This window comes from Pelmatolapia mariae, linkage group LG2 (assembly GCF_036321145.2).
Source record: "Pelmatolapia mariae isolate MD_Pm_ZW linkage group LG2, Pm_UMD_F_2, whole genome shotgun sequence".
NCBI lineage: Eukaryota > Metazoa > Chordata > Actinopteri > Cichliformes > Cichlidae > Pelmatolapia > Pelmatolapia mariae.
This window is the reverse complement of record NC_086228.1, coordinates 6380620-6404389: the sequence shown is the minus strand read 5'-3', so window position 1 is coordinate 6404389 and position 23770 is coordinate 6380620. Positions and strand designations below refer to the sequence as shown.

General features: G+C 40.9%; 1 protein-coding gene across 1 annotated transcript; it reads left to right on the top strand.

The window, feature by feature from the left end:
• The first annotated feature begins 48 nt into the window (after positions 1–48).
• Positions 49–23262, top strand: abcb7 (ATP-binding cassette, sub-family B (MDR/TAP), member 7). Its single transcript, XM_063491797.1, has 16 exons — positions 49–225; positions 1492–1575; positions 1661–1738; positions 2863–2982; positions 6873–7005; positions 8800–9068; positions 9674–9762; positions 10991–11078; positions 13205–13379; positions 13907–14064; positions 16174–16337; positions 16512–16641; positions 17112–17283; positions 19514–19617; positions 20327–20434; positions 21758–23262. Exons 1-16 carry the CDS (start codon positions 76–78, stop codon positions 21974–21976), a joined length of 2241 nt encoding a protein of 746 aa, XP_063347867.1. The 5' UTR covers positions 49–75; the 3' UTR covers positions 21977–23262.
• Positions 23263–23770: the final 508 nt, after the last annotated feature.

Below are 23770 nucleotides of genomic sequence, written 5' to 3'. Positions count from 1 at the left end.
TTTGACACAACGTTAAAGAAGGCCGGATATGACGTACCCGGCGTGTTGACTAACTGCCCTCCTTCCTCATACAACATGGCGCTGATGTTGGCACCGCTGAAATGCGGCATTCACTTTCAAAAACGAAAACTAGCGCTTCTCATTCGGCAGACAAGCTCGTATCATGTTTGGAATAAAAGTCGTAATGAGCCGGGGACTGGCCATACACGCCAAAGCACATATCCGGTGAGTGAGGACGGGGCTGGTCAGAGAGGACACGGTGCTTTTAGCCATCAGGCAAGGGCAGAGAAAAAGTCTTTCTAAGTAACTTTCAGGAATGATACCTAGATAGATGGTTTGTTTTCTGGTTTGTTAGAGAGACAGGCGGTTGTCATCTGTTAAAAGAGCCGTTTGGGATTGCTTTAAGTAGCTGGCTAAGTAGCTAACCGTGCATTAACTTACGACTTAGGTTACTCATGTTATGTCATAACGTCGTTGTTAGTTTTGAATGTATGTCAGCTGAACGGAAAGCACGTCAAAGTCAAACAGGTTTCTTAAAAATACAGTTCAATATGTGTGTGCGCGTGCAAAGTCTGAAGCCTGTCAAAGGTCCCAGTCACGTGTTATCGGTCTTTACTGAAAACTTAGATAAGACTGTCCCACCCTGTCAAACATATGTCACGTAAACGCAGTGTTATAAATTATTTGGCACATTTACTGTTGTTTTTAGAAGTTATTCATTCTTAGCTCCAACTCTTCCAAGTTGTCACATTTCCATTTAATGTGTCTGACACTAGATCGGTTCACTCTCACCTCATGTTAAGTATGCCGTTTATCTGTCATCTTCACATGGCAGGTCAAAACAGATAAGAGGGATGTTTACAGTCGTGCTGTGTCTTATAGGAAATAAAAGTATCAAACATGTTAACCTATTTCACTCATAGTCACTGGAGTCTTATTACAGGGTAGGTTTACGCTCAGTTTGATCTTAAATGAACCATACAAATGCTGTGTTTTTAAGCACTCAGGTCCTGCTTGATCCATTACTGTGCTTCAATGTGGTATTTCCTGTTCTCAGTGTTTCAAAACATTTACCAAACCTTTATTTAAAAACCAGTTTAGGCAACTTCTCTTCTGTTTGTTCGGTTTGCATAACCTTTGAACTCCGACTATGAATGCTTAAAAATTTGCTGAAATCGTACAATGAATTAAATATTTAGTACTTATTTGTTTAAATGATGTGAGTGTAGTGGTTTACCCATTTGCCTAAACAGGTAAAAAATCCTCCATTTGATTCTGGGAGGAATCGAATAGAGGAGGGAAGTGCATCCGGAGTAAAAACTGTGACAAATCAAACATGCACGGCTGCTCTTTGTTTTAAATGATGTGAATTTTGGGTTATTAAATTTTGCTTGCTTTTATTTACTGTTTTACACTGTCTCACTGTGTGATAAACATGATTATTGAAAAATTTAGGAACATTGGTAAAATCAGTGCTCTTGTGTGTTTCAGTCAAGTTCCCCTCCAAACCTACGAACGGCAACATGGAGCACCAACAGGAGCGAAAGTAGTCGTCAGATTTTGGAAGCTGCAAAAGTAAGTGTGTTTTAAGAAATAATCACATATTGGTGTCCTGTTATTCAAATTAAATATAGGGTAACAGTGAATTCCCCTTCCACAGCACTTACAGGTGACAGACAAACGGACATGTTGGCATGGACATGCAGGCGGGGGACTAAGCGCAGACCCAAAAAATGTGGTGAGTACGGTACCGTGTTTTAATGATTACTTAGTGAAACTTTTCATGCTTGGATGACATGAAACCTTTAATTTTTTTTGTTTGAAAATGCTGGATCAGTTTTGTGTTACGCAGCCTTAAAGCTGATTTAAACTGCTGCATTGAATCTACGCTGTAGTTACATCATAATTGCAAATCCCTCTGAAACCTTATGCCGTAACCTAATGTACACCTACCTGGAAATGTAACCGCATGTTGCGTTGACACAGACGGTGTCAACGCTTATTGCTGGTCAAATGAGTTTTCTCTGTCAAATTGGGTTAGGGGGCTGAACTCTTAAACTCTTAACGGCTTCATTGCCTAATGGGCGAAACGCTAAAATAAGACTCCTGAGAATTTCACATATGTTATCTGACTTGAATAAAAGAGACATTAGTTTTACAAGAACTTGGGTTAGGTATTAATATTATTTCCACATTGAAGAGTTTAACTGAAAGCTGAGTTACATTTAATATTTCCAGATAAAACAAGTAACTGTAATGAAGTTGGGCCTTACAGAAACTTCAGTAGTGCATTAAACTGTTCATTTTAATCCTCCCTCAGCAGTGTCACACATTGCTGATTGTATTTGATTAAAAGCAGGTGCTGGGCGCACTTTCACTGTAATTTGTTACGAGGTGCTGCCATACAGCAGCGTCGTAACATGGTGCCACCATATTGAGTGGATTAGAGGAATTACTGCATATTCTCCGGCCTGTGGAGAGTCCCTGTGGCAGATGTGTGTTGGAGCGTGGGTAAACAGCTATGCTGGCACCAGTGGGCTCTCGGCCTCAGCTGGGATGACAGCCCAGGTATCTCGTGGGACTTGTAGTGTCAGACTGGATCCCCAAGTCCACCTGGAGACTCTGCTGTCATCGTGGCTGCCATATCTCCTTGGGGACTCCTGTTGACATTTGATGTTCTACGTGCGTGCCCAGAGAGCCATCTTTAGGTTACTGGGATTGTCAACACTGAATGCAAAATGTATGGTGTTTGCCAGTATTGCCCAGTGAGGCAAATTAGACTGTTAACATAGCAGTTATCCCACATATTTTACAAGGTGTTCTATTGAATAAATAAAGTTTGCTGCTGTGTCTTTTACACAGCTGAAGGAGGTGAATTCAGCTCAAATCCTGTCTGCGATGCTGTCTTATGTGTGGCCGAAGGATAGACCCGACCTGCGAGCCCGTGTTGCTCTCTCTCTGGGCCTGCTCGCTGGATCCAAGGTAAGCTTAATTTCTCTTTTATTTATTTTTATATATATCATATAAAGAGAATTTAATTAGTTTGACTGGTGATTAGCCACATTACTTGGGCTTACCTAACAACATCTGATATTTTTATCACATTACTTCTGCTTTATGCTTTGTGGATTTGTTCCACCCTGAAGAAGAAGGTTAGCTAACAGCTAATGCCCTCCCTTGTGACATTAGGACCCAGATATTCTTAGATGAAAGCAAGATACTTTGACAAAATAAACTCAGCTGATTGTAGACAGAGTTGTTAACTAGCACAAAACCCCCTGCAGTCTTCACTCATCATATATTCCCACAGCTTCAGAGTCATTCTTGCATGTTGCTGCTCATTTTAATTTGTTACTGTTTTCAAAAGAGATGCATTTTAGAGAATTGGTAATTGGAAATGAGGATTATTAATTTCTCCCCTGGTAGATGTTTTAGGCAAGGACATCATCAGGATGTTAAGAAACAATTCTGTAAATCATGTACGTGGCTTTTCACAGTGAAACACAATGACAAAGAGAGGTTATAATCCAAGGTTACCACTGGCTTCAGTTAAATCCACCATTATTAGTTATAACAGTTATCATAAGTGAGTATCATATTTTACCCCAAAAAAGATGAAACAATTTGCAAATCATTTCAGCTCTGTTTAATTAAAAATGCTAAAGACAAGAAGTCAGTTTTAAAAAGTGAGAAATTGTGTTTGCTTTTGTTATGCATGTGTCTTTTTTCAATATAATGTATAAACACATGGGCAAAAACTTGAATGAATGCTAAAAATAATTCACACAAATACTAATTTGGCTTTTTGACAGCAGTTCAAGCAAGAAATAAAAAAAAAACAAAAAATAATGTTTCTCAATATATAAAATCCAAAATATTTGATATTAAAATATTAACAGAACCTGGGAAAATCTGTATGCAAAACCAGTGTTGAAAAGCCCTTTGTTTTTAAACCAATGTTATTGGTGTTACAGCAATGCTTGAACATTCTCGACACACTCTGATTGGCCTGGAGCGTTATGGCGTCAGGTTAAGAGGGGTTACCAGTTACACTGTAGATTTCCTGCTGATTTCAGGCTTAAGAGAGGGCACAAGGGTAAACGTGCCATATCCACACTTTCTTTTTGAAAAGTTATGCTGTCATTAAACTAAAAAAGTTCACAGATTCCCAGAAAAAATTGAATTTTTGAAATTCAGTACGTGCAAAAATGTAAGATCTGTGAAGCAAGTGTCATGAAAAAATGCCAGTGTCAAGCCAAGTCATTTGAATAGGTCTAACAAACTGTGTGTTAGGAAATGCTTAGAAAAAACACCATGCTTGGTTTTATTATTTGTCACCAGCTTTTTTTTTTTTTTGGCACTGTTGTTATAGGATGAGACTGAAGTGAAAACCTGTTAATGTAGATGTGAAGTGCTCTGAAGCCCAACAGATGAAATTGGGCCGTTCAGTATTGCATTCAGGACCTTCATTCATTTTTAATGAAAACAAACCCCAACAAATAAACATTTACAACATGTAATTCTTGCAAGGGTGGCGTCAATTAGTCATTAATTATTATAATAATAATAATAATAATAATAATAATAATAATCATAATAATACATTTTATTTAAAAATAGCGCCTTTCAAAGCACCCAAGGACACTGTACAACAAATAAAAACACAAAAAACTGGAAATATACACAATAATAAGAAAACAGATTAAAGTTAAGAGCATACAGAGTTTTAAACATAAGCAATTTTAAACATACCAGCATGTCATTACTTTGCAGAAAGTTGACCTGTAGCTTCACTTTTGTATACAGTGACTTTGCACATCCATTCATTTGCTTAACTGCTTATCCAGTTCAGGGTCATGGGGTCGGGCCTGTACAGCCTATCGCAGATGTCGTGTGACAAGGGGCAGGGTACACACTGAACAGGTCCTCAGTTTATTGCAGGAAATTATGCTTTTTTGTGTAAATTTGATGTATCATCACTGTTTATATATCTTATTGCTTTTGGTTTTCTGTCATCCAAGAAGCAATTAATTTTATGAGTGTTAGGATTTTAAAATTTTTTTATCATTTTTGGCACACAAACAGCTGTACTGGTAGTTTTTTAGGATGAAGTTTTGCTTTGATCAGCTTGTTTTCTTAAGTTTTCTTTGAGAATTTACTACAGTGATGCTGTGTTACGAGATACAAGTGACTCTGTAGTTGTGTACTAAAAGCTACTTTAAGCTACTCACAAGGGGTCGCCACACCAGGTAGCTCTACTGAAACACAAATTAAGCATATTAGAACGCTAATCTTTTTTACATATATATATTTATTTATTTTAAGAAAAAAAATGTTCTTGCTTAATCAATTAACCTCTCAGCTCTGACCACCCTGTGTTTAAACAACATGAGCACTCACGATGGGTGATCACCTTTTGGTAAAGATCCCATGTGAAACTAAAACCGTCATGCATTTAAAACAGCGTCTTATGAAATAATTAATGGCATGCACCAATCATCGCGTGATGCATTCCCTCTTCATTTGTTGATGGTCTCTAATTTACACCCTGGAAAACAATCACAAATTCACAGCTCCTCAATAACCGTGTCCTGCTGCCTCTCAGCATGGCTCCCTCTAGTGTGTGCTAAAGAGGAGAGAGCTCATACATGCAATCCAATCTTCTCCTCCCTTTTTCCTGCTTGGCTGGAGTTAACCTTGATTTCTGCAGTATGTCTGTTTGAACTAAAAGCACCAGCAGTGTGGATGCAATTTTTAAATCAGCAGAATAATTATGCGGTTAAAGTGCATCACACCTCTGCAAGGGACATTATCAGTGACATTTTCATTTCAAATAAATGATTATATACTAGCTCTTGTTTTTGTTGCCCTCGAAGAAAGCCTTCTCTGTCTGCATGCCTTGCTATAAGCTTAAGCTAATTCTTTGTAGCCCGAAGCCTTTCTCCGCTACTTGACACAGCATCTCTATTATGGGATGACATACTGCGAGGTACAGATTGACATAGTGTCAATTTAATCTCCAGCATTGCTCGTTAATGGATTTAAAGAGCGCATCCAGCCTTATCATGTATTAGTGGTAAAATTGAGGACATGTTTTGGCCCTGTGATAATAGGCTCAGGCTATTTTTGTGTCATGTTCTGTTGTCTTGGTAGCAAAGTGGCAGATATTGTTTTTCCTTGAGGGACTCAGAGGACTTCTATTGTCTGAGCATAATACCCAAGAGTATTAAGCAGGAACCCTAGAGATGTAGCTTTTGCACTTTAAATGGGCCATTATTAGGTGTCCTTCATACATCAGAGGTGGCACAGGTTTATTTCACATATATGCTGGTGATATTTTATTAAAATTATACCCCACAGAATTCGATGGGGGTAAAGGAACATAAAGTAACCCTCCCCCCGTGTTAGAGGTTGAGATGTTCAAATGAAATGGTTTTTAAAAATGAAAATGCTTTGCTCTGTGATGCCGTGTTCTCTGTCTGTCCTAATGCGCAGCGGACCGCCCAGCCTGAGTCACACAGCTGTCCCTGTGCTTTTAATTAGCCCTAATAACCATTTCAATTCCATTAGCAGGAAGCACCAGCCTCCTCTCCAGCACCAGCACAGCCAGTCAAGATGAAAACATATGCATGCATGCACACTACCCAGCATACCATACCATGCATACACATAACTGAATGCACCTGAATGGTAATCTTGGTCTTTACTTTGTAACAGTGGAGTTTTACTTTCTAGACCCGTGAGGTTTGCACACACAGAGACACCACAGAAAGCCAGAAAAAGAAGACTCTGGACACATATGTCAGTTTAATAGGCTATTTGAAACTGTTTCCTCCTCTGAGTGTTTTGTCCCTCTCTCTCTCCCTTCCCAGATCACCAATGTGATGGTGCCCTTCATGTTTAAGTATGCAGTGGACGAGCTTAACCAGATGTCGGGACACATGCTGAACCTAAATGACGCGCCAAGCACTGTGGCTACCATGGCAACGGCCGTGCTGATTGGCTGTAAGTCCCAGACTTGTATTGCACTGGCAGGTGCCGCGCTCAGAAGATGGGACTATGGGACTGCCTATTATCTACAGGCTGACCTTTCTCACCACATTCATATCAATGCCACGGCACAACCTCTGCTACTCGCTCACATTATTTACATTATGAGCTTCGTTCTGTGTCTGAGTTCCATTCCTTTTAATCCTCACAACCCTCTCGTGAGTGCTGAGGACGATCATGTATGATACCTGTGAGCTCTCAAGGCAAACAGAGGTGAATAGATTTATAAAGCAGTGGAGAAGAAATTGCAGATGTCCTTTGAAAGTGGTTAGGTAGTTATTTTTTTCATGCTGTGGCGAGGCCAGGGTTGCTTCTTTCACTTCTTCTTTTGGGGTCACCTTTTTCTTCTCTTTGTCCAAATGCTTCTGTGAGTACAAGAAAAGAATCAGGAGTGAGATGTGAATGTGACGTGCCTTCCTGATTAGCGTAGGATTTCTGGGAACTGCTGCTGGAAAACAGTATAAAATGAATAAACATGACAATACTAACAACCATTGTAAGTCACTGTGGCCTTCACTAAGATCAGCTTGTAAGTTCTGTATGCTAGCCCTGTAGCCACTTGTTCTAATAAGCCCACTTAGGTCTTATACACTAATACTACAGTTGAAGCACATGACGAGGGCTCAAGATGAGATGAATTGGGGTGACAAAGAAAAATGAACGAGGAAAGAAAATGAGGATGCTGTTACAAAAGGGAGATTTCATTTTTTTAAGATTCTTCTTTGTGACACAGAGGACACAGTGCTTGTAGGTTGCAGTGTCTGGTGTAATTTGGCTGAAAAGGGTGCACCGTGCTCATCCTACCTTGTCAGATGTGGACACATTGTTCATTAGATGAGCATTCCTATTTAACGCCACATTACAGCCCCACGAAGAGCGGCAGACAGAGCGATTATTGCCCTGACTTTGGTCTCAGCAGATGTGCCATGTATTCACACAACTCAGTGAAATCACCACAGGAAGACCACATGTCATTCAAACACAGACTAATATCAATTTGTGACAGTCATGCTAGCCATCTGCTTGTAAAACAATTTATGAGCAGTGTGAGAGCTCAGATGAACTGACTTTTCTTTTTAGTATTTAGTTGGAGTTGCTATCGGACTGAACAGCTCAGTTTTCTTGCTGTATATTAATGATCCTTTGAAAAAAAAAAATCTTATTATTGGATAATTTCTTTAACATAAAGACACGCTTGCTTCCACTTCTCTCCTTCGCTGAAAGTCTAGACGCTGCATTCAAATTAAGCCTGTTTATTGACAACTCGATCACATCTTTACATTTCATTCTTATAAAACCTCGTCTCTGTTGCTCTGTTCTGTCGGTATACACGCTCAATGCCTTGCTGAACACTCGGATACCCTCCCTCCCTTCAGTCTGCAGTGAGCTGGCCCGCTATAGTAGTGAGGCTTCAGACAGCATTCTGCTCTGTAATTACAGAGGGGAGACTGCTGCTGTAGCATTGCAGGGCTTGCAGACCAGAGATGATGCGAAAGACTTGTCTTGCCACCTCATACGAGCCGTCTCCTCAGAGTAGTCAATGAGCCTAAAACCTGTCTAGTCTTAAGTGCCTCAATGTGCTGCGTTCTGTTTTATAGGACAAGACAAGTGTGGGTCATATTCTTGTTTTGCTGCCTTTTAACAGTCTCCCGTGCTCAGGATGGCAATAGTTTCTCACTTTCTGCAGATTAAACCTCCCTGCTTTTCACAGCAGGTGTCCTAAACTCTCCATCTCCTCCGCTATCCCAGATGGTGCATCACGGGCTTGTGCAGCCTTCTTCAACGAGCTGAGGAACACCGTGTTCGGCAAGGTGGCCCAGAGCTCCATCCGACGCATAGCAAAGAATGTCTTCCTGCACTTGCACAATCTGGATCTGGGTTTCCATCTCAGCCGACAGACAGGGGCGCTGTCCAAGGCCATTGACCGCGGCACACGGGGGATCTCTTTTGTCTTGAGCGCACTCGTCTTCAATCTTGGTCCCACGGTCTTTGAGATGGCCCTCGTCAGTGCCATTTTGGTGAGTTATAGGTGTAAATGAAGACACAAACTACCACACAGTGTGCTTATGCGTTCTTTTTCAGCTTTTACTTCTTATTGGTGTTGCTGTTTCAGTGCTTGATGTTAACATCACCTTGCCACTCCTCATAGCCGATTTCCCGGAAATTAATTTCACAGATACCATCTCATTTACATTTTAAATGGAATATGAATCCCTGTGAACTTTTGGTGGGCCCATTAGTGCTAATGATGAAACCTAAAGCTTTCTTGCATCTTAATGTCCTCCTGTGGAGTGTGCCCTAAACAGATGCCCCTTCCTCCACTGAAAGATGGGCTCATCTTTTAGTTCGTGCTATTACTCCACTGTGGATGATCAGATTGCCTGTAACAAGTGCAGACTCCACTGGCCAAATAGCTAAAGCATCATCATGAGTACTTCTTGTCTTTTCCTATTCATTTGTAACACTTGCTTTCACAGTGGAATGATCAAAAACAATACCCTCTGAAAGTACCGTGTGACGCTAATAGATTGGTCTGATGTGGTCTCTTGACTTTTATCACAGTGCTGTTGAGTTACAGCATGTAAAAGATGCTTCTTCCTGCCTGTGCTTTTCTCCTCTGCAGTATTACAAGTGTGGCGGACAGTTTGCAGCAGTGGCCTTGGGTACCTTATCAGCGTATACCATTTTCACAATTCTCGTCACACAGTGGAGGTAGGATTGATGTTTTTTCTGCTTTTTTTTCTGTGTCTGCCTGTTGTTCAGATTTGTTATCGCTTCAAAGAGATTTGGTTAACATTTCTGTGGCTCTCTGCATTGTAAAAATGCTCACTTTGAAATCCACAAATCAGCCACGATTAAAGCCATCGACAAATTACATAAGATTGACTACAATGCAGTGTTCTGCTGTGAGACCTTGGGTCCTTTCATCGATGTGGTTGTTTCTTAGAAAAGTATCAACCACCTAAACAATGTTTTTGAAATTGGATGAATATGTAAAAAAAATTTCTTGGTACCAGAAGCATTTTGATTTCCAATTACAGCCAGTTTGTCAGACAATGTTTATCTATTTGCAAACAAAGTCTGCACAAATGCAGTTGGTTAAAAGGACTCTGACTACAAAGTGGTAATCAAAGACCAGTGCACACAACTGGAATATTTTGTGGCTACACTGAAAGCTATGAAATATTAGCTCTTTGCTCCAAGAGGCTAAGCCATCAAACGATAGTCGATGGTTTCCCAAATTGCCTAAATTTTGCCGCCAGCCAAGTACAGCCTCCTTGTCAGCACCTCTGTCTGATAGTAACGGCCTCACATTGTCCACCCACGTTGGATAAACTGCTCATTAACTGCTAGAACATGACAAAGAGCCTCTTTTTAAAACTTCTCAGAGCCCAGTCTGTTCGAATGCCCATGAGATGTATTAAATCAAGCCTGATCCGTGGCAACGCCAACCCATAACACATAAGGATTCGCCAGAATTTGCACCAAACTCCCGTTTTCTATCATTTTTGATAGAAAAAAAAATCCAGTCACCGTTTTGATTTTCAGTTTGGCAATAATGAAATGCATGTAATAGCATTTCATTTTCAAAAGCAGCTTCATCATGGCAATAATGAGTAGACCAAATTTACAAGCTGTGCATTACTCACATTAAGGACTGGAATTACCAGTCACACTGAAGCTATTATTTCAAAGTAGGAACATTTCTCCCAGGGAAGAGAGAGTCAGCAAGACTCTACTCTATTAAGAAAGAACTCCTGTGAGCATTTTATTGATAGTGTTGCATGTAAATTACTTAACCAAATCATTTTCAAATATTTACTTCAGTGGAGCTCCAACTGCCAGTGTCACAGTCTGGACCCTGCAGGAAAGGTCCATGACCCGGGTTTTTGTACTGATGCAAGTGACTGCCATGTTGTTCATGTGTCTGTGCACACAGGACTCGTTTCAGAATAGAAATGAACAAGGCAGACAACGAAGCAGGCAATGCAGCTATTGATTCGCTGCTCAACTACGAGACTGTTAAGGTGAGTTTCAAATCCCCCCCAACACACCTGTACACACCTACCAAATCTGCTCCTTGATCTGACTTTGGCCAGGCACATCGATATTAATAAATGTGTATATCACCATCTAAATATTTTTATTATCTATTTGAGGTTTATAATACAGTGGCCCTGAGACGCCAAACACCAGCAATAAGAAAAACACTGCAAAAGCACTCAAAACACAAGACCTTGGCTTGGAGAATGGTTGTTATTATGTTAGACAAAATTTCAGGAAAATGATTTAAAGCATGCTTTTGTATATATGTATAAAGTCAAAATGTCTGTAAAACATGGATTAATTATTTCAGAATCATTTTTATCTGTCACATGAGACCAAAAGCCTCAAATTATCCCAATTCATAGACTTGGAATTCTTTTGCATTTCTGCTTGAATATATCAAAATATTTGATTAATTGTCTGTTGGTTATTCCATCAGCTATTTTCTTTTCAGCTCTCACACATTATAAAAGCATAATTTCCTGTGTTTTTACTTTTCTCATATTTCTTTGTCTTCATTTCTTCCTCTTAATTCTCTGCGGCACTCTTCTTCTCAGTATGAAATTGTCCACCATTTCTGTAAATGTCACTTCAGTAGCTACAAACAATGAGACATTTATCACCGGACACTCAGGACTATTTTCACGGTTTAGTCAATGGCCCAAATTGTGTCACAATTATAGTTTTGGACTGAAAGGTATCTGCCACTGGGGGCTTTAAAAATATAATAGAAATGTCATCTGAAGTCCTGGGTGGTTTATGAGTGAGAAAAAGTCTCACCTGCCTGATGTGATCAGTAAAGATTACTGTAAACTTTTCTCAAGGTCACATTACCTTAAACTCTATCTTGTTCGGTTTTAAATCTCTTTTTAGGTAATCTTTTAGTACACAGCACAAACGCAAACATAATCAGTATCGCGTTTCATTGCTTTGTTGGCCGTTGCAGATATATTTTGGATACCGTGTTATTTTCTTTGCCGTATTATTTTGCGTCCTGTTTTTCTTAACGTTTTGTTCTGTGTTATTTTGTGTCATCTGTGTCAATGCGGCCGGATTTAGCATCACTCTGAGCTGTGAGTGTGCATATGTAATTAGATCTCCGCCCACTCAGAAATCCGTTCCACTTTCACAAAGGGCTGGATGAGAACCTGAATACGGCTCCTTGCACTGCTTCGGTTTGTCCTCCATGCGCTACTTTCTAGTCTCTCTTATTCGGTGCATTTCCTTATATGCAAATCAGTGGCAGGTCTGTGTCCGCACAGCACCACTGCCGTTAGCTAGAGAAGCAAATCGCCCACTTAACCAGAGCAGAGAAACAATGATGCAAGCTAAACAAACAGCCGTGCAGCAACAATATTAGGTAATTGGCAGCAGAGTTGAGGAGGATTGTTATGATTATATTGTTGTTTTATGTGCCGAATTTAAGAGATGTGCAGGAGAGTGCTGGTGGCTGGGGCTCTTTTTCTTTTTCCCCCCCTTTAAATGATAGCTGTATGTCTTAATCAGAATTAGTGCTGCTTGTGTGGTGTAACACTTAAAAGAGCTATGTGCACTCTGTTAGTAATCTAGGTGTCTGTGTAAGCTGCTACAGATGTAAACACAGAGGATGATGACAATGTCGGTGATGAATAATCTGCAGCAATTCTTGTTTAACTTGCACGGGATGTTTAGGCTTTTCTCTCTCTCTCTTTTTTTTTCTTGTTCCAGTTGTCTAATAATTGTAACTTTTGTTGTGTTTCTGCTATTACTGTTTCACTGCCAAATCTTCACCATGCAAAGATAAGGCAGCTGTATTGCTTTCCGCATCCTTTAAAATCTAACGGGAGCAGATTAAGAGACAGAGACATGAAAAAGTGCTTTAGAGGCCAACTGAGACCCAGACTATGCCCAGAGCGGTCACAGAGAACAAATGCAGCCTCGAGGCAGGCTGCGCAAAAGTGTCTATCTGGCCGACACGGCTCTCCATGCTTCCTTAACCTTTAACCATTACCATATTTGAGTCTCTCCCTCTTTCACTCTCGACTTACTCTTTCATTCCTTTTGTGAATGTTCTCATTGTCTCCGTGGCCTGTGCTCTGTGTCTTAATACTTCTCATCTCTGCTGCAGTATTTCAATAATGAAAAGTACGAAGCTGAAAAGTATGATGGATTCCTGAAGATCTATGAGTCATCCTCTTTAAAAACCACGTCCACGCTCGCCATGCTCAACTTTGGTCAGAGTGCCATCTTCAGCGTCGGCCTCACCGCCATCATGCTGCTCGCTAGCAAGGGCATTGCAGCAGGTGAGTGTGGAGTTTGGAAAGGTGATACGTAAATGTCTGTTGTGGGCTTCCGATTTCTTTTGAGCCATAAATTGAATTGGATCCATGTGTAAAGGTAAAAAAACTTGCTAGACTGACTTGAGCTGAATATAACTCTTCATGCCAATGATTTGTGGTAAGAACACAATGGAAATAGGGTTTAGACATAAATAAGTTTAAACATCTCAAAACAAAATCAAATGGACCGATGAAACTGGAAAAGAAAAGTAAACTCTGCCTGAACTGCATAATAGAAACTAAATGAGAACAAAACACAGCAAGCATGAAAAAGTGGCATGAATAGGATATAAAATAGCTTTGATGCAGAAATTGAAATCACAGGGGGTGGAGATGGTTTGTCTACTTTCTCAGCTTGAAAGAAAGAGAAGGAGAAAAAAAAGGTTTGACTGTTATTTATTTTTTTGGATCTTGCATCCAAAGATGCATACATGATACAGTAGAGCGAGAGCGTGTGCATCGCTGTAAGCTGTTCTGTTGCTTTTCTATAGGTACGATGACCGTGGGAGACCTGGTCATGGTGAACGGGCTGCTCTTTCAGCTCTCCCTCCCTCTAAACTTCCTGGGTACAGTGTACAGAGAGACCAGACAGGCCCTTATAGACATGAACACTCTTTTCACCCTGCTCAACGTCGACACCAAGATAAAGGTAACTTATCGGCCTGCCACGCGCTTCTTCACATTTATTTTTTCTCCTCCTGACGGTAGAGAACGGAATAGGTGAATCAGAGCAGAATAAATGAATCTCCACAGAGTTGAATCTTAAAAATTGAAGATAAAGGCAAGTCCAAAATGTGATGAAGCCTGTTACCCATCCATTTTCTCCAGCAGATTAAAAAAAGAAGCGAGCGGTAAAAGATTTTAACAGCAGACTGAGTTCCTCTTATTGCTGCATGACTAACCTATCCACATGTGTTGTAAAAAAAATGATAGGTTGCAGTCAAACATAGTAATTACGTGCTTCATGTGACTCAGGTGCTTCCTCGTCTATTGCCACTTGTAGTGCATGACATTGCTCGCTGCATTAATGCGATCAGTTTGGGGATATTATGGGAAATTCGCGGAACTGTCGGCTGCTTACTTAGTGATTTATTCAGTTTTTTTTAGTTACTAAACAGTGGTCATTTTAATTAGAGCATCCATAATTTAGTCTGAGTTGTAGTATATTAAAAGCTTTCTTTAAAAAAAAACCCCAAAAACTAGGCCTCGTTTCCCTTGTTTTTATAGTTAATTTCACTCCAGTGTTTCAGTTAATTTGTTGTGTTGCAATTATCTGTTGGACTATACAAATGATAAACTTGTTAACTTGCCTAATATTTGTGTTGTGTTCCAGCACAATTATTGATTATGACTAGTGGTAGCAAAACAGACCGAAACAAAGGAGTGTCAATGGGGAGAAATGAAAGGTCAAACTGCACTTAAGTGAATGGCTTTCTGTTAAAATTGCTACACTCATATAATTTTGGTCATCAGTGATTACTGAGTGCGCTTTCAAAGCACGGTATTGGTCTGTCTCATCCTGTGGTTACAGGAGAGGTTGAAGAAGCTGGCAGCCTCTTAAAGTTAATTTTTTGCCTTGTTAATGTTTTTTTTTGTCGTTAACAAAAGCCACTTCTGCCTGCAGTGCAGCTTTCTCAGTGTCTCCTTTATTGTTCCCCTGCCAGCTGAGGGTGCAAATAACAATTCTATCAGTACTTCCTGAAAAATGACTAAAATAATGAAATAATTGTGGGATTAATCTTTTTTTTTTTTTTTGGGATTATCTACCACCAGTGCACAATTTCATCCTATAGAAATTAGGAACGTTTAGACAGATCCTGCTCTTTAAATTATAAAATGCCCAACATTTGTACAATTTCTAATCTGCAAACCTCATATTTATTTGATTTTCTTATTTCATGGGATGTTTCATTGTATGGATCGTTTTCCTTTCTTTGTTTAAGACAGCCTATGTTGCGTCAGACGAGTGCACTTAAGTGCAAATGGGCACCTCCTCCCTAACAATACGAAGGCCATTCTCATCTGCAGCCTGTAATTACAGTCAGAGAAATGAATCTGTCCAGTTACTTTTCTCTCATCAGTAATATTCCTCTCCATTGTAATTCCCAGTGGAATGGTTCTGCCCAGCAGGCCATTACTGTCTGAGTGTGTGAGGTTTTTGTTGGGGTCTTTTTTTGGTAACACACTGGCCGATTATGTAGATGTAAAATAATTTAAAAGTCTCCCTCTCTTGAAGCTGCACCACAAAATAAAAGACAAATTATTTTGGCTTTTTTCCCATGTCGCAGGGTGTAAAATTATCATCTGTTTATACTAATGGACTGAGAGTTATTTGTATTAATTGACTGAGGTGGATAGTGTGTGATTATGTTGCTATTAGGTGGTATAGACATTGAGCAGAACATGCTTTTACTCTGAAGCTAAGGACAGTGTTTTATTCACTGCTGACCTTGGCTGCATCGCCGCACTGTGACTGAGCTCAGTATGTACCGAAAGTTTTCACGCCTATTGATCCTTCAATCACCGTGAAGGGCAGCGTGTGAAGATTCATACGGCCTTTTTGAAACGACCTCTCAAATTTGCTGTGAATGTCTCGCTTTATGCAGTCCATGTAGGCTCCGTGCTCCAGCAGTATGCCTCTTTACAAGGTGTTGGAGTAATGTTGCATCATGTTGAGCCTTCTCTGCCAGTGGCTGTTCTGGATCCTTCTCTTCTTTTTCCATTTTGCCTGTCTTAACCCTCTGATGGTGTGCTCTAGGAGAAGGATCTCGCCCCACCATTAACCATCACACCACAGGAGGCCACCATCCGCTTTGAGGATGTCTATTTTGAATACCTGGAGGGCCAGAAAGTCCTAAACGGAGTGTCCTTCGAAGTACCTGCTGGGAAGAAGGTGGCTATAGTTGGCGGCAGCGGGTCGGGGTAGGTAACCTTTCCGAGATCTGCGCTGTACGTTAAACCTTTAACCCAGCCCGTGTCATCTTATTTGCATGTCTTAGACAGTCTTATCACATATCATTAGTAGAGTGGGGGGTGTAGCTCGCCCCAGCTCACAGACAGAAGGATGCTGACGATTGGTTCCATGTCTGGTTGCAGGAAGAGCACCATTGTGCGGCTTTTGTTCCGCTTCTACGAGCCCCAGCGGGGGAACATCTACATAGCGGGGCAGAATATCCGAGACGTCAGCCTTGACAGCCTGAGGAAGCTTTTGGGGGTTGTTCCTCAGGTATGAGAAAATCCATCACAGAAATAAACAGAAATGAAAAAGGTGTTTTTATCAGCCACACAGAGATTTTTATTTATTTTATTTTGTGTTTTTGGCGGGGGTGGGGTGGTGGGGTCTGAACCTTCTCCTCCTCAGAAGAAGCACGTGGACCTTTTGTCTCTAAGTGGTAAAGGTAATAATATATTGTTAGTGATTAAGCACAACAAGGGGGCAGCAAAGAACAATGTAACATTAACCATTAACAATAGCATTCAGAAATGAGCAGAATTCAGTTTGGTTTTCACTGCAGTGAGCTCAGAGGCTGATCTGAACAGATGGTACATGCACATATTTTTGTCATTTGCTTCCTTCACGTTCTCCCTCTTTGTAACTGCAGTCTTCTGTTTCTTTCACTGCTGCAATTAAAAAAAAAAAAAAAAAAAAAAACAATCTCTGAAGCCTTATTTTTTTCTTAACTGTGTTTCTGTCAGGATGCCGTTCTGTTCCACAACACCATCTTCTACAACCTGCAGTACGGGAAAATCAACGCCACGCCAGAGGAGGTCTATCAAGTAGCTCGTCTAGCAGGCCTCCATGACGCTATCCTCAGGATGCCCAATGGCTATGACACCCAGGTTGGGGAGCGGGGCCTCAAGCTGTCAGGTTAGCTGCATCATTATGCCTGCTGTTTAAGTATGCTCTTTCCATGCAAGCCACTGAAAAGCCTTGTTTTGCTTTTTTCTGGATGGTGTACTACACTGGAAAAAAGAAAATCACACCCATTCTCTTAATAACTGGCGCGCTGAGAGTTCCACATTATAATATAGTAGTTATACAGAAATCTAAGACTGGCTGTTTTTCTTGTTTGTTTGCTTTTTATTATTTTCACTGAAGAGTATCCACTGGTTCCATTCATTTCTTTTAAAATCACACAAAAAAAGAATGATTCATAACAAATGGAATTTTCTAAGAAGAAAAAAAAATGGGCTTCTTATTTAGTTATTTATGTTCAAACAGCTAAAAGTCCAAAATCAAAACCATTGTTGAAACCATTTGTTGGAAAATGTTATAACCAATACATGTTTTGAGCCCTATTTTGGTTAATCGGTTATCAGCTACTTTTTGTTTATGTTATTTCACTGGATTGTAAATTGTATAACTTTATAAATGTTTAATTAATAGCAAAAAATTGATTTTTTTCTAAGATGAAAATATAAACGTAATAACGTTTAACTGACTATATACACTTAGAAGCCACATCATTAGGCACACCTTGCTAGTACTAGCTTTGACCTCTTTTTGACCTCAGAACTGCCTCATTTCTTCATGGGATGGATTCAGAAACATGCTGGAAACATTATCCAGAGATTTTGGTCAATATTGACACGACAACATCTCACAGCTGCTAAAGATTTTTCAGCTGTACATTCATGATTGGAATCTCTCGCTCTACCAGATCTCAATGGTGCTCTATTGCATTGAGATCTGGTGACTGCGGAGGCTGTTTGAGTGCAGTGGAATCACTGTTGCGTTCAAGAAACCAGTCTGGGATGATTTGAGCTTTGTGACATGGCACATGTTATCCTGCTGGAAGCAGCCATCATAGGATGGGTACAATACGGATAAGGTCAGCAACAGTACTCAGGTAGACTGGTGGCTTTAAACCATGCTCTTTTTTTTTTTTTTTTTTAGATCATTCTCTATAAACCCTACAGATGGTTATGTGGGAAAATTCTCAATATATCAGCAATTTGTGACCAGCCCATTTGACACCAACAGCCATGCCACGTTCACTGTAACGGCTGCTCAGTTTGAACTTCAGCAGGTCATCTTGACCGTGAAGTAGGGCAGAATAAAGAGATGAAGCAATAAGTTCTCATTGTTATTTAAGAGTTGCACATGTTGTAGCTTTTCTTTCAAATAAATTCTGTTGTCTTTGTTATCAAATTCAATGAAATGAGCACATTGTGTTTATTCAGAACATTAGTTTCAGCATAGTATGTTTATATGAAAGTACCATGAATGAACCAGGAGCATTGTATCATATAGCTGCTGAGCTGTAAATTTCCTCACATTTCACCTCTGAGCATGGCATTTTGAAATAGTTTTAACTGTGATTAATCTCTCGCTGTACTGTCATTACTTCAACATTTTCTTCAATTTAGTGTCTGAACTTGTTTAATGGCATGTTGCCTTACAGTTAGTCACCCTCATTTGATCTACACATGACTGTGTAGTATTAGGTTCCTAGCATCACTGTGCAACTCATTTAGCCCACGTAAACACACATAGTGTGAGCATTTTCACTCAGCATTCAAGATGCAATTACTGGCAGCACAGATTTCTTTATGTGGAGTGACAGAGTGAGTGAGAGAATGGACAAAATAAAGACATGACTAACTTCTCATTAATTTCACTGCGGCTGTACGTGACAGCTGCCTGTGAGTTTGCGAGAGGTGGGAGGGAGGAAGGGAGTGGGGGGCTGGGTGGGGGGACGAGGAAGGAGGCAGTCTGGGCTCTCAGGCTCCTAACTTTCTTCATTTCTGTTCTCCACTGCCAGCAGTATTTACTCTCCCCGAACACTGCTTGCTTTCAAGTGGCCGCACACGGCTCATATGTAATAAAGGCAAAGTCAGGCACAGCGGGAGAAATCTTTGCGTCCTGCTGATTTTTCTTCACAATTAAATCAGGTCTGGTTTTTTTTTCTTTCTTTCTTTCTTTTTTTTTTCCTTTTCTTACCAGACTGAAACGTGTAGCATTGGTATTGTCTAGGTGTTGGCCCTCAGTTTGAGGTAATTATCTAGCGAGAAGGGTCAGACAGAGACCTGCAGTAACGCGTATTTCAAAGGTTTTGGCGTTCGCCTTGCTATTTATGACGTCTGGTTTGTTCCAGGAGGGGAGAAGCAACGGGTCGCAATCGCACGGGCGATACTAAAGAATCCGCCCATCCTCCTGTATGACGAAGCAACCTCCTCCCTGGACTCCATCACTGAAGAGGTCAGTCTGACAGTGACAGACACTAGCACGAATTTCTAATATACCCACAAATGCCCGCTCCCGGCTGCACGCACACATTAGCATGTCTGCATACACATTTAACAGAACAAACACCCACTCAGTCACCTGCTGTAGGTACACAATAATTCAGCTCATTCCTGCGTCACATACCTGCTGCGACATACACCCGCTGCACACACACACACACACGCACGCATACCACCCCCATGTTCTCCCTTGCCACCTGCCACTGTTTTCTCCTACTTAATCTCCAGCTCAGCTTAAACCACACAGTCTTTGTAAATGTTACATTTAATGAGAAAGTTCAGCGCGCCCTCACTGAACTTCAGGGAAAAGAGTGGGGCAGTAGACGTGGCTGTTAATTGAGATTTTTTTTTTCCTCTCTCTCTCTTGCTTCTCGTCATGATGGTGTTTTTAAATTATCATATGTAAACACTGCAAAGAAAAAAGCATATGGAGGTGGATGTTGCTGAGCAACATTGTGTTGACTTAGCTTCTCTTTCAAATCAAAGTTTGCGAGTACATTTCATATATTTCCTGTCATTCATGCTCTCTTTTTTTCCCCCCTCCTCCCTTTCTTTTCAGACCTTTGTTATTGCAAACTTGGAAATATTTTCCTTTGGATTATGGGGGTACTCTTGTAAAGCTTAACAGTGTAGTAATGTTATTTGTCCTTGTGTGCATCCAGAACATCCTGACTTCAATGAAGGAAATGGTGAAGGACAGGACGTCTGTGTTTATCGCCCACAGGCTTTCAACAATCGTAGACGCAGATGAGATTATAGTGCTCAATGAGGTGAGAACTCAGCCATTTTTTTTATTTTTATTTTTTTACTTGATCTCATTCTGCCCTGATTAACATCTTCAGGTGTAATGCAATTTCATACGACTGCTGAGTGTGCCCAAGTATAAACATGCAGTGTGTTAATTGCCAGTCCAATTAGACGATTTTACATTGAAGGATGATGACCCGCACTCTGCGTGACCCCCAGTGCACCGCTTGTGCCAGCAACTAGAAAGAAGTTAGCAAGTCGTCTGTCTCTCTCCTTTTTTTTTTTTTTGGCACTCATTTATTTACCTTTCTTGAACGTACGTGATAAAAACATGCTTTGTTTAGCTTCTCTCATTAATTTCAACAACAACAGGACACTGTTGGTAGAAGTGAATGTATTATTTTCTCCATAAGGGCTCATTAAACCAGTCAGACTCAACTGGGTGTTTTGGTCAGATGGCGTGTCTTGTTTGTCTCGGTGACTAATAATGTATGGGCCAGCTTCCCAGACACTGATGAGGCCCTATCCGCGACTAAACATGTCTTTCCGCGGCGCTCGCCATACAAATGGCTTTATGCGGTTTTTCGGTCAGATGCGTTTAAGTCAGGGTGGAGGTGAACAGCGATACTTGGTGTGCTTTGCTATTGTGTGCTGCATTACAGAGCTGTCCCAGCTGCTTGGGCTCGGAGACGCTGCAGAGCACAACACAGTGAAGTCAGTTATTATCTGGAAAGAAAGAGTTCAAATAAAATGTAACACAGGTGAAGTGACATTTTCCGCCAGCGCTCGAGTCAGATGGGATAAAATGAGAAGAGGCTCTCTTTGAACTGCGGCGAGTTGAGCCTGTGCCGTTCGTGTTTCCCGAGTCAGATGGCGGGGATCAGAGGGTCGTGGCGAGGAGGCATGTTTGCGTGTGATGTCGCCACGGCGTTTGCTGGTGTCACCAGCAGAGGACTGCCTGGGGTGCTCATTAAAATAACGAGCGGAAGCAGTCACATGTTCATCCTGGGTGCACTAAAGATGATGCCAACACCTCTGCATGCTCATGGGAGGTGGGGGGAGGGGGGTGCTTTCATTTGTGTGTGACTGTGTGGGAGGGCTGTGTGGCATGTGTGTGGATTTGCGTGCGTGTCTGCGTGTTTTGCAAGAGGAATGCAACAGTTGTTGGGGAGGCGGCAGGGATTCTTATTGGAGGGGGGGGGGGTGTCTGCAGAGAGAGTGGCCGTGAAGAGATGCTAGCTATGATTCTGTGTTAACAGCCCCTTTTTATTATCCTGTTAGACCTCCCCCCCCTCATTTAGACTTTATTTTTTTCCATATAATTTGGTTTGCTTTTCTCTGCTTAGGGTAAAGTGGCAGAGCGAGGCACCCACCAGGCTCTGCTCAGCACCGCTGGCAGCCTGTACGGAGACCTCTGGAACGCCCAGAACAGCAGAATCCTGAACAGCAGCAAGAACTCGGCCGAGCCGCGGGCCGAGCGGCTGTCCCAGAAGGAGGAGGAGAGGAGGAAATTGCAGGAGGAGATCCTCAACAGTGTGAAAGGCTGTGGGAACTGCTCCTGTTGAGAGAAGCTGCCACCCGCCATGTTTGTTCATCCCTCACAGATGGCCTACACTGGAATCTCTGGTCTGCGTGCTATTGGGCAGGCGGGTACATCCCCCACTACCCCACTACCCACTCCAGCCAAAACCCTGTTATAATGACTATCTCTCCTCCTCTCCATGGGAATAAAGGCCAGCGCTCGCCAAAATGGAGGAGGAGGAGCAGGAACAGGGAGCAAGAGTGTTTAGCACTGGCTGATGTCCAGAGAGAGAGAGAGAGAGCTTATATGCCAGTTGTCTCAGCTGAAGCAAAGCATAAGAGACCTTGTATATCACATACGTGCGTGCAAGACATCTGTTAGTCAACATGGTTGCCCCCTCCTCCTCGATTTTTTTTTTGACATCAGGTTTATTGACATCTTCCTCTGCACTGGAAACAGATGAGCGTACATGTAATGACTTGCATATGCCTTGATATTGATGCAATTTGTATTGATATGAGTTTTAAAAACAATTCTTTACAAAAGGAATTAAACATAGGTTTGCTTTTTATATATAAAGGGTGTATACGTGCAGCAGGCTGTGCTGCAGTATGTTTGCCCGTCACGTTGTTATCGACATTTATTCTGAAAATGTGAAGATGTGTAGATGATCTGATCCCAGTAGAAGGCGATATATGTATTTTTTTATCTTGTTTGCACGAGTTATTTTGTGCAAACAAGTTCATTATCCTGTTCACACAATTATAAGATAAAACTGACTTGTGGAACGTCAAGGCCTTTGTACATCATTTAGATACCAGCACTCAAAAGAACACCGAACAGCTCCCCCGTGAACTGCTTGTATATCACGGTCACTTTCATGTAAGCATAACACTGAGACTAACAGGAAGGAACTCTAATAAATCATGGACGGGTCTCACTACAATTTGAGCTTCATTTATAGGTAACATCTTAAAAGCATTTTTTTTAACCATCATATCCCATAGCCTTGGTTGACAAGCCTCTTCTGATGCAGTTATTTGGGAAGATTGATATTTTTTTGAGTGTATGACCAAAGTAAAGACTCTTTCCGTGTGAAGGTTACGTGTAGATTTGGAAAGACGGACAGTGCGCACACACCCTCTCTTTCTGAGGGCCGCTTTAGTTGCGAAACACTTTTTTGTTTGGACCATTGCTATAATGTTGTATCTAAAAATGAAGAAATTTATCACTGGGTGTCTTTCACACTCTGCTTCATAGTGCTTTGGACTATGTTGGTGTGTTGGTACAATTCAGATTAATAAATGTTGGCTTTTCTCTAAATAACAATGATGTCGGCTCCATATGCATGTTCTGTTTTTAATTTCAGAGATATGACGATGTATAAAACAAGATTATAGGCATTTATTTTTTCTATCATGGTATCGGGGTTGATACGTCTAAGAGCGATCACAAGATGACACTCAGACAGTGCACATTTCTCAGTCACTGATTTTTACTTTTTAAAAGAATAGTTGTGAAATGCCTGTTTCCCAAAAGGGTTAGAAGAGACGTTTAACATCATATGTAGTTTAAAGCTACAGCAAATTAACATGTCTTGTTTAATTAGTACAAAATATATACATATATTGTTTTGTTTAGCAGCTGTTTTTATGCCAGACCAGTTCTCAGTCGTGCAACACATAACATGAATCTAAGTGCTATACCAAACTGGAGTTGATAAAATCTGATCATGAATTAAAATCTAAAGGTGTCTAAACTCATTAAAGGTGTTGCTGGGTTCAGATTAGCCGACCTTCATGTACAAATGTGACAGAAAATGGATTCAGGCTTTTTG